Consider the following 17,494-nt stretch of genomic DNA (forward strand, 5'->3'; position numbering starts at 1 on the left):
CTGCAAAAACACAAGCTTCCCAAAAATAGTTTTTATGATACTGAATGTAATATTCCCCACCGTTCTACGATGGACATTTATTTAGGCCGTTAGTGACCACTGTATATAGTTCGTAATTGTGCGTATCATGATCCCTTCAATGTGCAGTGTTGTGTACTGTAGAACTATGTCCATAACCCTGAATCAGGGGCAGAATGAACAAATAGACAAAGATAAGACCCTAAATGAAATTCCTATATACAAAGTTCTTGTAAAGGTCCATACACACTGGACGACTTTGCTTAGAGTGTATGCAGACCGATGATGGGGGAAAATTGCTGAGCTGAAAACGCTTATACCCAATAATTCCTTCTTCTGTATTTGTTAAACTGTGTTAACATACCTTAAAGATAATAATACATTTCACTTTTCTTGTTTAAGTAATGAAGTCTACGATCCCACATTACATGGAACACAAACTACATATAAGCATTTAGAATACTACATTGCATATTAAACAACTTCTGAATTCTCACCAAATGTACTGCGTGGTCTATTTCCTCCGTAGTGACTCCAGCTCTCACCATCATAGCAGCAACTTCTAATACTTCCCTAGCTAACTACAAAGTAAAAAAAAAAAGGAAATTAAAGGATTTCAGTTCAGAACCATTTCTGCTCAGTTAAAAAGCAATAGCACATAGAAAGAAAAAGTGCATTAGGCAAACAATTACTCTGCCCTTAACAGAATGAAATCAAATATGTATTAAGCCTTGAAGAGTGATGAGGTAGCGAGAGCGATAAAGTACCAACCAAATTATGTCATTTTTCAAACAAAGCCTATTACATGGCAGATTGGAAAGTGATTAAAGTACAAGTTAATCTGCTCCTATCTGCCATGTTATAGGCTTTGTTAAAAAAAAAGGACAGGCCTTGCTTGATACTTTATCACTTTCCAAGGCTTAGGGGGATATTCAATCGCCGTCGAGCATCTCCCGTGGGGGAGATTCTCGACGGGCCCTATTCAATGCTGTCTTCCCCGACAGCATTGAACAGGGTTTCCTGGCAGAACGAGCCCGACATCTCTAGCTGTCGGGCTCGTTCTGCCGAGAACAGCCGGGAAGTGACGAGCTGCCGGCTGCATCTCGTCACTTCCCGGCCGCAACTCGCGGCCACGCCCCCTTCTCGTCCCGCTGCAGGCGGGACATTGAATCCCGCCTGCATGTTCTCGGTCGAGCTGACCGGGACTGGGTCACGGCGGGCGAGCAAGCTCGTCGGCCGTGACCCGAAGATTGAATACCCCCCTTAGGGGGGGTATTCAATGTTGAATTCCGACTGCCAGAACGTCCTGTTAATCTGAATCCCAGGCAGTTTTGGGCCAGTTCGCCTGCACTCAACAGGAGGAATTCAATGTTCCGCCTCTCGAGTGTCGAAAAGGGGGCGTGTCCGTGGATTTTAGAGAATCAGCCGTGAATTTGACAATCCACAGCCGTTTCCGACAACACAGATCTGACTGGTTAAAAATTCAGATCTGTTTTGTCGAAATAGGCCTTCAATGCGGTCGAAAACGGCAGCATTAAATAGGCGGCGGGCGATATTTCCCCCGGCGGAAATAGTGCCCAAAATTGAATACACCCCTTAGTACATTTGCATCAGATAGTGGGGGGAAAATCAGATCTTTATTTATTTTATTTTCCTTTGTTTGTATATAAACACTGAAAATCAATTATGGCAAATCCATCCCTTCAGAAAAATAAATTTTCCCCAGTAAGCTTCCATCACCCTAAATTCACATAAGGTAAAATGGAACCAAGAAGTTCACTGCTGTCCATACAGGCATACGCTTACGATGTGTGAAAACAGTTGACATTTTTCTGTGAAAACCTGTCATGTGTCCGTAAGGCAGGTGAAACAAAACCAATAAGTGCCAACAATCGGGGCTAATAGGATTATCCCGGCCTTTATATTCAAAAGAGATTAAATAAAAAAACTTTCCAGAAATATAGAACTCCAATGTTTTATTAGGACAGGAAAAACTACCAATTCGATGTCCTACCTTACATACTATACGCATCTCTTCTATTTCCTCTGGAGAAATCACTTTAATTTGTGAAGTTCCTTTCAAGGATTGCTCAGAATCGGACATTCCTGAAAGTTAAAAAAAAAAAAAAAAAAACACAGGCCACCATTATAGAGAGAAGCAATTTTAAATAGGTTAAGGTACATACTTTTGTCATGTTAAATAGAATTGCAACAAAAATAATTCCGAACTAATATTAAAATACCTAAAGGGTGATCCGCATAGTCTGGCCTTTGTATATAGTGTGGTACTGGTCTCATTGGCATCTGTAGAAGAAATTAGGAGATTAAGTCAACATTCATAGGTATTCACGTAGATGCAGTACTAACTTTTTTGATGGTTAAGCAAACATCTAAAAAGCCATGAGCACCTTAAAAACTTAACAAAACATGTAACTGCAGTAAGCCAGTTACTGGAACACAAGTCTGTATAGCTGTAAAATGACCTTGGACTGGGTATTGGCAATTAGGGGGGGGGGGGTTAATACGTCACCACTATACAGTCACTTGATAAAAAGTATTTAAATATTATATTGCCTGCTGGTAATTGCCTGTAGTTGCAGTTGCGTGCAGGGGAATCAGACCTGTGTGTGAGGGGACAGTTCCCACAATGGGCGGTGAATAGGAATATCACACATTATTGAAAATAGTTTGCATGCTGACGCAATTCTAAAAAAGAGCCTACTAAAGAGTAGAGGATATAGGTCAACTGTGAAAGATATAATTGAATTATTCACTTGGCAGCAGAAAAAACTACATACAAACCTACCAATGGATAGTGTGGCCTGAGCTTCCCAGTATACCGATAACCTGGCCAAGGATCTGTGTTAATATCTCCCTCCATAGTCCATGGGGAAACTTCAGGTTTACCTTTGTCATCTTCTAGATTAAAGAGAAAGCTCAAAATTAAGAATTTAATAGTGCAACAAACAATTACAGAAGGAAAATTATTTTATTGTAGAGAAGAGAGTGACTGCTGAATTTTGTCAGATCTTAATTGTTCATTCTACACAACCCATGTGTACCTATAATGAATCCAATTCTTACTTCAACTTCTGTATATTTCCACTTGGGGTAAGTAAAAAAGCAACCTCACAGCAAAATGGAAACCTTGTTGTCAATGGTGGAATTTATTTACAATAAAAAGCACATTAGTTGTTCTGGTTCGTACAGCATGACTGAGCAATTACTTTCCTTCTCAAACTCCATGATAGCCATAACAAATGGGTTTGCTGCCTAGATCCCGAGAAAAAGGTGTATTGTGTGACTATTCCTTCTGACTTTCGGCTGAGGGAGGTAGAAGAAAATGCAAGTAGTTATACCAGGCATTCCCAATCACGGTCCTCAAGGCACACCAACAGTGCAGGTTTTGTAGATATCCAGGCTTGAGCACAGGTGACTTAATTAGTATCTGAGGGATTCTGATTAAACCATCTATGCTGAAGCCTGGATATCATTAAAACCTGCACTGTTGGTGTGCCTTGAGGACCGTGGTTGGGAATGCCTGAGTTAAACTGTTGCAGCAGCTTATGTTTTTCCAGTGGATCATTGTGTGCCAACAACGCACCATCAAGAGTATGAGCAGACATAGATGTTTCCCAGCAGACCTTAATTGAAACACTCAGTACCAAACTTGAGGTCTGGACGCTAGGCCCTTCTCTTTAATGGGAGAAGCCGGGTGTACATGCAGTGTACAGGGTATGATGTCACTTCTGTAGCACACTATGCAGACCAACAGGAAACTGGTAACAGGGTGGAAAAGCTGATGTTAGTTTATTCAGGAGCATAAAAAGGATTACTTTTTGCATTTCCTATCTTCATGCAGCCTGAACGTATCTGCAGAAAAGCCGAAGATCGCTGTTCTAGTTAAGGCACTGCTCAAGGACAGGAATTAGTCTGCAAGTTAGTGAAATTTCCTTTTCAGTACCTTTTAGGGGCAGTCCAAGGAAAGCCAAGCAGCAAGTTGAACAATCATGTTGTGGGACTGATGCATGACTACTGTCATAAAGAGAATTTATATGCTATGCAGGGGCTAAAGTGACCCAATATTAATGAGGATCTACAGGATGTACAACATGGTATATAAAAAATCAGTGAAGACCATACAGTAGGTCAATTAACCCTGATGTTGTTAATGCTCTCAATCATTAACAAACCCATGAGCATAGATAATAGTCCTGCCCTTGTCTCTGCCCTCCGAGGACCATCAGCAAACAGAGTGTTTCCAGTATACAGGTAAGAGATCTCTTAAATAATGAATTGGATGCAGATGATTAGGAGAGAAGCAGTAGAAAAAGCAGGACTTCAATTTGGGACCAGATGTCCATGGTTTGTAGTGGTAGGTTTTTGGAACAACCTAAGCAAAATCTTCTGCAAGAGACAGATGTTCTGTTTGCGTGCATAAGATTAAACCGCTGCTGCTAAAATCCTACTTAATTTATCTTTTCATCCCAATCAGGAAATTACACTGCCTACAACCGTCTGACTAGGAAAAATCATTCTCTAACCAGGGTCAAGGAAATTTTCTTTAAACTTTCAAGAACAGAAGAATTTAGAAACACGGATCAACTTTTCATTCTCCATTGAAACAAACTATAGCGAATTGGAACAGGATGTCATGAATAGGCACACAAGATGAAAAGAGGTTACCGGTACATACCAGAAAACAAAAACAAGCATCTTACGAGTGCAGAGGAAAATTCTTTGGCAAACTGGAATTAAGATTCTGAAGACAATTTCTAGAAGTCAACAGTATAGTTATCTCATTGTGGGCGGGATGTTGTAACATCCGCGGCCCCCTTCGCCGGCTACCGCATTATTAATAACGGCATATGCTATAACATATGCCGTTATTCATGCAAGGGACAGCTCTTGCGGTAAGCGCTGTCCCTTGCGATGCGGTGCCGGCGCTGGACTTCCGGGTCTGTGACCCGGGAGTCCATCTGCGCATGCGCAGACCCCGGCGCCGGCCGCAGGGCACGCTGGGAGGGATCCGTGACGGATCCCTCAAACAGCGCTGCGGTAAGAAGCCCATAGGCTTCTGCAGGGATTCGCCAGCTTTAGCTGGCGATTCCCTCCGCAGCGCTGACACTGCGGAGGGGGCATATAGCATATAGAAATGCGGTAGAAACCCCGAAAACGGGGTTTTTACCGCATTTCTGCTATATAGCATCCCGCCCTGTACCTTTACCAGGCTATGGGCAGGATGTACTAGAGATGAAATGTAGTAAAAACCCTGTCACTTTTCCCTCCCAGCGTGCACCACAGCCATTGGCTTTACTCTGTGCATGCACCAAGGGTTTCCAAGAAGTCCAGAAACCAGTGGTCCTAGCAAAGGGAAGATCTTATCAGGAGAGCTGCCCTTTGAACTGCGAATTGCATAGGTTAGTACATATGAGATTAGCATCATCGCAATGAGTAGCAGAAAGTACCGTAAGTTGTACCCCATTTTGTATAAGACATCTGCTGATGCTACATTTGGTAAGAAAATAATTTAATGTGTTATTCAAATATAAGAGAAATAAGTAAATGTTTCTGCTTAACCCACTCGTTTGGTTAGATATTGGTTTAGTACGTCCCACTCATATATGCTGCAATGTAATTTAAGACCAATCTTGCAACCCGTGTTGTCCATTTATGTTTTAGGAACAGCTTGAGACGTTTCTAAGTCAAAGATTTATCAAAGTTTAGAAAGAGATAAAGTACTAAACAATCAGCTTCTAACTCATTTGACAGGCTGTCTTTGGAAGAAAAAAAATGTGGGAGCCGATTGGTTAGTACTTTCTCTCCAAAGTTAGATATATTTTCCCCTCAGACAACAAGGGAACATGAACAGCTGCTGTGTTTTTTTCTGACCATTACAGAAAGCAGATTCAACACATCCACAGGCTGAGGGTAAAACCTGCCGACAGTTAAATAAGGAAACCAACTTTAATAATTCTAAAATGTGGGTTGTCCAATAAATCAGTGCACGTGACTGACAGTGGGCAGGGATAATTTTGAAACGATTTAGACTTCCCTCGGCATGCATCTTGTTTCAGCTGACAGCGCAGATCAGGTCACTCACCCTTTACACACATACTATTACTTTGCACAGCTCAGCAGCTGTAGGTTGTGACTGAACAGGTGAAGAAAAAGCACCCAAGCAGCTTTAAAAATACATTACATGCTATTTATTTTATGATGTGCTGCCTGCACCATGTACCAACATGTCCAATATAAATAGTAAAGAAAATGCTTGTAATGCTTACTTGCTTTTTTGTGAAGTAACTTATGTGTCGCCCAGCTTCCCCTGAAACATTCCTGCGGGTAAAGAAGAAAACAAATCACCATAATGATAACTGTAGCCAATATAGACAATTGTATGGAGGACACCTTAAATCGTGTATCAACCAATTACCAGTGGTCAGTGGCGTAGCTACAGGGGTCGCAGCGGTCGCAGATGCGACCGGGCCCCTGAGCCAGGGGGCCCAACCCCCGCCACTGTCCCGTGTAACTGTCTTCCTCCTGGCTCCCGAGACCAAGCTACTGTAGCAATCCCCTGCACCCTGTCAATTCTTTAAAATAGTGCTGTTGTCCCGTGCCCCCAGTTACCGTCCTATCCACATAGAAATTGAATATGAAGGGGCCATCAGCGTAACAGATGCAGCGTAGCGCTGGGGAGGCGGTCCTGCCTCTCTCTTGTGGCTCAACGTCACTCTTTAGTGACAAGCCAGACAGCGCGAAATACAAGTGTGCTGTCTGACCTGTCCTGCTTCCGGGGCTGATGACAGGAGACCCGGCGCGACAGTGTGCGTGCAGTGAAAACCCAGCGCAGCAATGTGAAAAACCAGCAGCGCTCTGGAGACCTGAGGTGCGGGGACCCGGCCATGCGGTCCAGAGACCCAGTGGTAGCCTGGCACTGGTGAGTGGAACCCGGTGCTGCCGAGGTATACAGTGCCACCTTTCCTCTTGGAGGGGGAGGGAAGGGGGGGATTTGGGGAGGTTCACAGAAGCACACTGCACCATCTATAGGGGGGGGGGGGGGGCTGGGGGCTCTCCTGCTCTCTCTCCCCTGCTCTCTTTCCCCCTGCCACTGCTCCTTCTCTCAACCCTCTGTCTCACCTCTTTATCTCTCTCTGCCCATAGACTTTATCCTCTCTTCTCCCCACTTCTTTCCCCATGCTCCCCCTCTCTCTCCCTCTCTCTAACATACTCCATCCCCTCTCTTTACCTGTGCTCCCAAACCCCCACCCCCTCTCTATAGCCCTAACTCTCCCCGATACTCTCTCCGATGGTCTCCCCCCAACCCCACCCCTCTACCTAGCACAGTCTCACACAGTGGGACGTGTAGTTCCACAACAGCACTGACTCCAGTCCTGTCAGGCTTGTCAGCTTTTATTTTCTTGGACCGAGACCGAGATTTTAATTTTGTTGTATGTAGGGGGGCCCCAAGCTGACCTTTCGCACCAGGGCCCATGAACCCTTAGCTACGCCCCTGCCAGTGGTAAAAGCATCAACGCTGGCCACAAACGCATACAATGCCTGGTTTCATTGCATTATATGTGACCCCAAAACAATTGTGATCTGACACTACCAGCATTTAATATTCAGTACACAGTTTCATTTACAAAGAACCATAAATCCACGGACTACTGATAAATACAGTGTAGGAACTTATAGCATGATAAAAACCAGTTACTTTCTGGGCAGGAAGATTTATAGCTGTAAAAAAGGAAGACTAAACAATTGCTCTGATGATTCAGACTAGGAACAGGTACTAAAAATGGTTACAAATAAATATGCTTTAATCTGTAATGTACGTAAATAGAACTATATACCTTCTGAAAATAAAGAAATATGCATGTAATAGGACATTTTACAATGCATCAAAGCTGAAACATGCTGTGAGAAACTTATGTTAGCATGAGACTTATTAACAGAAAATAAAATCTCTGGGGAGTGATGGCTCATTCCTGTATATGGAACAAATTCCATATACAGAAGCAAAAAGGAGAATGCGCAAACAAAATAAAACAACCATTTATGCATGGAATCAACTTAAAACTATAACCTGCCAATATAAGATAGAAAGTGGGCATGCTACTAGTCAGTGGAAACATGCAACTAGCAGGAGCAGCTTTAAAAACGGAATGGGATCATTCGTCAGACTGCATTTAGGTCTACAGTCATTAGGTCGACCCCACTAGGTCAACTGGCAGGCAGGTCGACCTGACTTAAGGTCGACATGGGCCAAGGTCGACATGACATAAGGTCGAATTTGCATAAAGGTCGACATGAGGAAGGTCGACTGGTCATAAGGTCGACATGGGTTTTTCACTGTTTTTTGATCCGAATGTCGACACAGTCGACATGGACACAGTTGGCAATGAGAATCGGACCCTCGCATCGCTCGCAATGCTTCGGGCACGGTGCCTCGCTGCGCTCGGCACACTATTTTATTCTCCCACCACGCCCTAGTGGATGGTAGGGCATGAAATACCGCCTGTCGGCACATGTCGGCTCAAAAAACAGTGAAAAACCCATGTCGACCTTATGACCAGTCGACCTTCCTCATGTCGACCTTTATGCAAATTCGACCTTAAGTCATGTCGACCTTGGCCCATGTTGACCTTAAGTCAGGTCGACCTTCCTGCCAGTCGACCTAGTGGGGTCGACCTAATGACTGTAGACCTAAGTTCATTCTAATAGATGACCGCATCCCTTAAAAACGGAGATCTATATGCAGGGTTGTATTTTTAAAATGATCAAAGCTATTTTTAGCTGCATGGTGATCTCTGGTCCTCTGGTGTTTGTGCTCATCTCCTACAACGTATTTAGGAAGCATGGTTGAAAAGGTATGTGGAGGTCAACAGTTAATAGGTTGACATCAGATGGTATAGGTGGACAAAAGTAAACACACACACAAAAGGACAACATGGTAATGATCGACATGAGGGGTTTTCTTGACTTTTTCATACTTTGCCATCCACATAAACTCAAGCAGTGTGCTGAGCAAAGCACCTAGACCAAGGTATAGTAATTGGAGAGGGCCATGTGGTTGTACGCAGTACACTAATTTGGGGTCCACTTAATAAAATGTACTAACCGACAAAAACCCTACTACCATTTCCATGTTGACCTTTTGTCTATGTGGACTTTGTTCAAGTAGAACAATTGACCGTCTTCCAAAGACAGTGTCTACCATTTAGACCGTAACCAGTGAAAGGGTATGGAATAAAAAAAAAAAAAAAAAAAAAAAAATCACAAGCCAATACAGTAGGAATAAACACTATCACCTTGCTTAGCCTGAGGGGTTATGCCAGTATTACTAAAGCTGGGTACACATATGTACAATTTCATTTTTCTTGCGACCGTTCGATCGACCGAATACACGTTCGGCCGTCCAAAACATACGACCGTTCTGCGCGTACACATATGTACAATTTTACTTGCGACGTCCGATGTACTCCCGTCCAAACAATCGTAAGAAGAAGTATATGAGAGACCCTGTAACCCTTTGCCTGCTGTTTTAACTAATGTGTGTTTAATGCCTCACTGCCCAACACTTTAGAGGCATCACTTTAAGACATTAATCAATGTTGAAGTTTTAATAGTGTGTTATGGTGCCCTGCAAAGAGCTTCCAGCACACTCTATTAAAACTTCAACATTGATTAATGTCTTAAAGTGATGCCTCTAAAGTGTTGGGCAGCGAGGCATTAAACACACATTAGTTAAAACAGCAGGCAAAGGGTTACAGGGTCTCTCATAATGCAGCATACCACCGTGCTTTGTCAAACTGTCAAGCATATCGATCGAACATGCGTACACACTTCACTTTTGTTCCGATATGGAGCCGTCCTGTCGGATGAAATATTAAGCAGCAAAGAACCTTCGACCGACCGACCGTGGACGGCCAAGAGCGTTTTTGGCCGTTTATCGATCGCACAGCAGCAATTGGGACAGCGTACACACCTATACAATCGAACGGCCGTTTGCCCCCAGATTGGAAGAACGGCCCGACGATTGTATATATGTGTACCTAGCTTTATGCATACAGTGTTGAATTTCAATGGAACAGTGCTAAATCCACACAATGTTATGCAAACAATTTAGATTTTCACAATTAAAGATCAGTTTTATTTGTAGCAATTACACATTGTACAAAAGTACATAAAACACTTTGTGAATAAATCATAGCCCCTTTGTCAGATTATATGTAACCTTCTGATATCACAAAAAGGCAATTTGCAGATTGAGATTATTTCCCCACAAATCTGATCTTCTAAACCAGTGGTTCCCAACCCTGGTCCTCAAGTACCCCCAATAGTGCACGCTTTCCAGGTCTCCACACAGAATCACAAGTGACATAATTAAATCCACCTGTGGATCTTTTAAAATGTGTCTAAATAATGAATGCACCTGATGGGTGACCTGGAAAACGTGCACTGTTGGGAGTACTTGAGGACCAGAATTGGGAACCACTGTTCTAAACCAACAATTTAGGGTTTTTTTGTATCCAAAAATAGCAATCATATGATCACCTCAGTGGATAAAATGCATAAAGTGTTGTACTACAATACATAATGGGCAGAGAAACATTGCACAGTGTGATCTGTGCAGGTTACAAGAAGGTGTAACGTTATTTTTAAAATGAATGGCATACACACTTGCCGATGCTGGAGGGAAAAGGGAGCGACGGTTGACCGTTGGTAACAAGGACTTTCTCATCCGAATATGTTAAGATGAGGGAGGGGGTTATTAACGCATGGGAGCTAGCACCATTAATGATATTGGGGTGTATTCATTACCTATGGTGAGCTGTGACGTCGAGCAGTGCCGATAGCTCATGGTCAGTATTCAACTGACCCCCTGCACTCACAGTTTACACCTTGTGAGGATGTCAAAATGGCAATGGTCGCCAATATATGCCGCGGGCTCGCTGCGTTAACGGCGGACCTTGCTGTCCTCTGATGGACGGAACATATAATAGGGTGAGCGGCTGGCAAAGAGGTAAGATGGCTTGATTTTGGCGAAAACAAGCCACCCTTGCTGCAGAAACCCCCTTGCCGGCAGCATGGGATACCACCCACAGAGTGTACACACTAGGCGATATTGTGAACAATGTCACTCAAAGTCCTTTCACTGATATTGTGAACAATATCGCCTAGTACAGATGTTCCCAAAACTGTCTTGGTGATCCAGTACCAACTAAAAATATTTTGGTCAATGTAATAGGCCCAACCCAAAAGTGTATTATGTCCAATAGTGTGTTATGTATCACATACCTAAACCTAAGAATAACATATAAGCACAATTGATGTAATATCTTTTTTTTCTGGATTTCTGAATAAGAAACGAATGGCCGTTAAAAAAATTATATTAGGGAGCCATGATTCAAGCACCTTTGGGAACCACTGGCCTAGTGTGTTTGGGGCTAAATACCTTGGAACCATAAAATTATTATTTTAGAGATAAAAACAATATTATGAACATATTACAGCCTTAATGTTATCACATTAACATCATATTTTTTTGCATTATTTCTTTTTAAAGTTATATTCAGTATGTATTTATTATTTATTTACAGTTTCTTCTATAGCGCAGCAGATTCCGTTGCACTTAATTGATAAAACAAATGGGGTAACGGACAGAATTGGGGGATAGAGGGCCCTGCTGCAAGCTTACAATCTATAGGGATATAGGAGGGAAACACAAGGACAGGCACCAGTAATAGCATAGCAGTCCCCCCAAGTTGCAAGTCCAGAAGAAAAGCTTTATAATACATACATACATACATACATATATAATAGGATAGGCTTGCCTGAAGAGGTGAGTTTTCAGGGAACACTTGAAAGTTTGGAGGCTAGTGGAGAATCTTATTGGGTTTGGAAGGGCATTCCATAGGGTGGGAGCAACCCAATGAAAGTCCTGAAATAGTGAATAGGAGCTAGTGATTTAAACAGAACAAAGACGCAGATCTTGTGCACAGCGGAGTAGTCGAAATGGGAGATATTTTGTGATAAGTAAAGAGATATACTGTATGCTGGTGCAGTATGGTTGATAGAAGTATTTTATATTGAATATAGTAAAATACAGGCAACCAATGGAAAGACTGCCAGAACGGATCAGCAGACAATGAGCATCTTGCTAGGAAGATCACCTAGCAACAGTATTTAAAATGGGTTACAGTGGCGAGTCTGTTCTTGGGAAGACCAGTTAGGAGACTATTGCAATAATCAATGTGGGATATAATGAGTGCATGGATAAGAGATTTAGTAGTGTCTTGTGTTAGATAGGGTTGTTGGTACTTATGTATTTGCCGGGCGCCCACTAAGCAAATAGCTTAATAGCCGATTCTGCGTAATAAAATTGCATCGCATGCGATTTTTGCATGCGATGCGATCACATGGGATGCAATTTTCCTATGTAATTTATTCACTGCTCTCTGGCCTTGGGCGGTGCGATGAGATTGCATGCGATCACATAGGGTGCATGCGATCACATAGGGTGCAATGCCATTTAATGTAGTATACACTTGTATGACATCCAATGGGATTTAGGCACCCCGCAACCCCCCCTTCCCCCCCCATCCACACCACCCCGAAGCGAGGCGAGCGGGCGACGGAACGTGTCCTCCAGACCTTTTCATACCCCCACTATCCACGTCGGTGTGGACTTGATTTTATATAGTGTGGTGAGGGCAGCGAGCCACCTAGCCCGAAGCGTGGCGAGAGCAGCGAGCCCCACGAGGGGACGCAAATTACGTTACATGTATTCTGCGTCTGCTCGCCATGATTCAGGCTCGGTAACTCGTCATACAAGTGTATAGTACATTAAATGGTATCGCACCCTATAAAAAAAAATCGCATGCGCCCAAGCCCAGAGAGCAGTGAATAAATCATAGGAAAATCGCATTTCATGCGATGGGATTTCCCTACGGTGCCGTACGTATTTAAATTGGGCACCCGCCTAATACATAAGTACCGGGTCGTATTTTGAATATGTTTTTTAGATGCATGTAACATGATTTAGAGACCGATTGAACGTGTGGAACAAAGCACAGTTTAGAGTCAAGGATGACCCCTAGGCAACAAGCTTGTAGGGTAGATTGTCGAGTTCTCAACAGTTATGGAGAGATCAGGATGCTAACCGTTCTTGGATGGTGGGAATATAAGTAATTCCATTTTGGAAATATTGAGTTTGAAGTGTCGAGAATCCATCCAGAATGAGATGGCAGAGACTCTGCCCAATACCACTGGTGACAACGCTGGGGTTGATAAGACAGATTTGAGTATTGTCCACATAGAAGTGATACTCAAATCCGAAGGAGCCGATTAGTTTGCCGGGAGAGGAGGTACAGATTGAGAAGAGCAGAGGACCGAAGACTGACAGAGTCAGTGAAGAGGAGGTAGAGTTAGAGAAGCGAACACTGAAAAAGCAATCAGATAGGTAAGAGGAGAACCAGGATAGGACTATCATTTAGACCTAGGGAGTGCAGTATTTGTATGAGAAGAGTGTGATCAACAGTGTCAAATGCAGCAGAAAGATCTAGAAGAATGAGATTCAACTCTGAGCATGCCATGACATGTGATCGCAGTTAATGTCACACTACAGACAAATAATAAATGGTCTAGCAGCCCAAACCTGGGTAAACACTAGACTATGGGGCATATTCAATGCTCTTTGCGAGTGGGGGGTTTGTACGGCAAGGATGGCTTTTTTAGCGAGGAAGACCCATCCTCGCCCTATTATGTGTTCCGTGGAATATGGATTCCCCTAAATGGCGATATTCTCCACAATTGCAGCCTCGCCATTTTGACAGCCACACTTGCTGTTTCCAAGTGCGAGGTGGGTTGGGGGCTACTTGACTAGGATGGCGAGCAATCGGCACTACTCACCATCCAAGCTCGCCTTTTGGCATTAAATTTATCCCTATGTTTGTACCCAATGAGATCAGCAACGTCGGGACCGTACCGATGAAAACGACAGAGCAACAATGGCGGCTATGTTGGCTGTGCTATGTTTTATTCAGGCCATCTCTGTCTTACCTAATGTATCATCTGCTGCGGTCTTGCTTTGTTCCTTATACGGCCCTGGCATTTTTTGTCAGGTTTTCCTGATGCTGAGGTCTCCAGCCATCTAATGCTACGCACGGCTTGCTGGTCTTCGGTGTCTTCAAATTAAAACAGCACATGCATTGGGTATACAGTGTCGCCCATTTCTCAGAATCCTAGACAAATGTTACCAGGCGCAAGCCTTGTTTTAATATGAAGGCGCCAAAGACCATCACGCGGCACAGAGCTTTAGATGGCTGTAGAAGCAGTTGACATCCGATATGGGAGGATACATATCCTGTCGGGGGTAGGATAACACTCCCATAATGGATGCCGCTGTAATGATTCCACAAGCTGATGTCCGGGCCCAATTCACGACAATAACATGGTGAAGCAGGCCTGGGCTTTTAAGGAAAGAAAAAAAAGGATATTAATACATCTATACCTCAATTCTGTATACATTATGCAGGATATTTATTAAGAAACAATCAAGACTCTTCTCAGTAGTCTATTTAAAGCAAAAAGTTTTCAAATATCCTTGTTACACATCTATAATCTTTATTTAATGCCATTTTACAACAGAATTTTTTTTTCTATTACTAGGCACAGGAGGGGACAGCTTGGCAACTTATCTTCCCATCTTATTCCTGAAGTAGGACATTAGGTTGTACACTTCAACCTTCGTCACTTAGATGTTGGCAGCAAGAACCACAAAAAAATATATATTATTTATAATTGTACCTGTTTGGAGTCCTATTGGAGAAAGGGCACTTAGTTACTAAAAAAAAAAAAAAAAAAATACAGAAACTACAGATATAATAAAGAAGTTTAGCTCTGCAAGAAACATATAAACCATGGAGATGAGATATTACAAAGGGCACGGCAGCAATTTTGGATTATCAGTAGCAAAGATTATTTGTGAGATCTCTCTGTTGCCACATACATCAAGCCTTTGCTTAGCGCAGAACACAGCAGTGCTCTTAAAAGAACAGATGCCCTCACTTATGCAAGGCATGCTTCCACAAGAGTCAGGTGTTAGGGTATTGGTTTTTGTCAAACCCTATTGTAATGCTAAAGTTAACTAGATAATTGACATTTTTTGGAGATCTGAAGGGTAAATTTACTAAAAGCTCTAATGCCGCACATACGCTGCACGTATCGCATGGGCTGCACCTACTGTTTGAACTAGATTGTATCGCCTCCATTTCAAAACGCATGATGCTTTAGCCCATCCCATGCATTTTGAACTAGACGTAATGAAATCTATTTCACAATGCATATCGCATAAAAATGAAAGGTGTTGTTCCTTGCTTGATGTCACTAAAATGGCTTTAAAGGGAGAAGTCATAATCATGGGAGACTAATCTACCTGATGTGAATTGGGAGGAGTCTTTTGCAAGATCATCGACAAGTGGCAAATTTCTAAATTCCCTACAGGGAGCATCTCTCAAGCAATTGGTGAGGGAGCCTACTCGCAAAGACTCAATATTAGATTTAATACTCACAAATGCTGACAGGATATCAGACATATGTGTGGGTGAGAACCTGGGACAATATGGTTTAGTATCAAGGCAGGGTCCAACTCCAGTCACACAAAAACTAAGGTGTTGGATTTTAGGAAGGCTGACTTTGCAAAAATGGGGAGATGTTTAAGCGACTCATTAGCGGATTGGATGAACTTGAAAGGAGTGCAGGAGAGGTGGAGAAAATTAAAAAGTGCAATACTAAAGGCAACGGACCTTTGTATCAAAAGGGTTAAGAAAAGTACCAGGAAAAGGAAGCCAGTGTGGTTTACAAAAGAGGTATCAACGAGTGTAAAAGCAAAAAAGATGGCCTTTAGGACATACAAGCAGACTCAAAATAATAATGACAAAGAAGTGTATCTTGCCAGACGCAAAGAGGCTAAGAAAGTGATCAGGCGTGCCAAGGCACAAGCTGAGGAGAAAATGGCTCAGTCGGTAGATAAAGGAAACAAAACTTTTTTTAAGTATATAAGTGAAAGGAGAAAATCAAATGGAGGAATAATAAGACTGCGGACAGACACTTAGAATTTGGTGGAGGGAGACAAAGCAATTGCAGATCATCTAAATAATTACTTTTGCTCTGTATACACTATAGAAGGAGAAAGGAAGGGACCACAGTTAAGTTGCAAGGACATTCATAAAAATAAGGTAGATGGAGGTTTATTCACTAGGGAGAAAGTCCTAACAGAACTTTCAAGACTGAAAGTGGATAAATCAATGGGGCCAGACGGAGTGCATCCAAGGATACTAAAAGAACTAAAAGATGTGTTGGTAGCGCCATTAACAGATTTATTCAACCAGTCACTAGATACAGGTGCAGTTCCAGAGGACTGGAGAAAAGCAAATGTAGTTCCACTGCACAAAAGCGGAAGCAAAGAAGAAGCAAGTAACTACAGACCAGTGAGCCTTACATCAGTAGTAGGGAAAATAATAGAAACACTATTAAAAGAAAGAATAGTGGAATATCTTAAATTAAACAACTTACAGGATCCAAAACAGCATGGTTTTACTGCAGGGAGATCATGCCAAACAAGTCTCATTGACTTTTTTGACTCCGTGACCAAAATACTAGATGAAGGGGGGCTGTAGATGTGGCATATCTAGACTTTGGTAAGGCATTTGACACTGTCCCACATCGCAGGCTGCTAAATAAACTTGAAAGTGTGGGATTGGATTATAAAACAATTAAATGGATAAGAACCTGGTTGCAGGATAGGAAACAGACAGTTGTCGTAAATGGAGTGCATTCTATGGAGGGACATGTTACCAGTGGAGTACCCCAGGGATCTGTACTTGGACCAGTGCTCTTTAATATCTTTGTTAGTGACATTGCAAATGGTTTTGAAGGGAAAGTATGCCTTTTTGCAGATGATACAAAGATATGCAACAGAGTAGACACACCAAGAGGGGTAAATCAAATGACTGATGATCTAAGTAAACTTGAGAATTGGTCAAGAGAATGGCAGCTACAGTTTAATGCTAAAAAATGCAAAATTATGCACTTGGGACTCAAAAACCCAAAGGCTCAATCTAGTATCAAGGGTACTATAATGGAAACTACTGAGGAGGAAAGAGATCTAGGAGTCACTATTTCAAGTGACTTAAAGGCAGGGAGGCAATGTAACAAAGCAATGAGGAAGGCTAGTCAGATGCTTGGTTGCATAGGGAGAGGAATCAGTAGCAGAAAAAAAGACGTAATAATGCCACTTCATTGGTACGACCTCATCTGGAATACTGTGTCCAGTTCTGGAGACCATATCTTCAGAAGGATATAAATACATTGGAGAGTGTACAAAGAAGGGCAACTAAAATGGTTCATGGCCTACATCACAAAACTTACCTGGATAGACTAAAAGATCTTAACATGTATAGTTTGGAGC

At 42.5% G+C, this 17,494-nt stretch overlaps 1 protein-coding gene across 2 annotated transcripts in view; it reads right to left on the minus strand.

Moving 5' to 3' along the window:
* The window catches only part of METAP1 (methionyl aminopeptidase 1), a 36,997-nt gene that overhangs the window by 13,637 nt on the left and 5,866 nt on the right, over window positions 1-17,494 (minus strand). Inside the window, exons 2-6 of one of the 2 annotated variants that reach the window (XM_083179058.1) lie at window positions 6,306-6,357; window positions 2,825-2,934; window positions 2,262-2,322; window positions 2,033-2,124; window positions 516-599 (exon numbers count right to left, since the gene is read on the minus strand). In XM_083179058.1, coding sequence (XP_083035184.1) covers window positions 516-599; window positions 2,033-2,124; window positions 2,262-2,322; window positions 2,825-2,934; window positions 6,306-6,357 — 399 coding nt within the window. Of the gene's footprint in view, window positions 1-515; window positions 600-2,032; window positions 2,125-2,261; window positions 2,323-2,824; window positions 2,938-6,305; window positions 6,358-17,494 lie in introns of both variants that reach the window. The other variant, XM_083179056.1, reaches the window with a different exon arrangement.

The sequence above is a fragment of the Crinia signifera genome, chromosome 1 (genome assembly GCF_055691185.1).
Source record: "Crinia signifera chromosome 1, ASM5569118v1, whole genome shotgun sequence".
Classification (NCBI taxonomy): domain Eukaryota; kingdom Metazoa; phylum Chordata; class Amphibia; order Anura; family Myobatrachidae; genus Crinia; species Crinia signifera.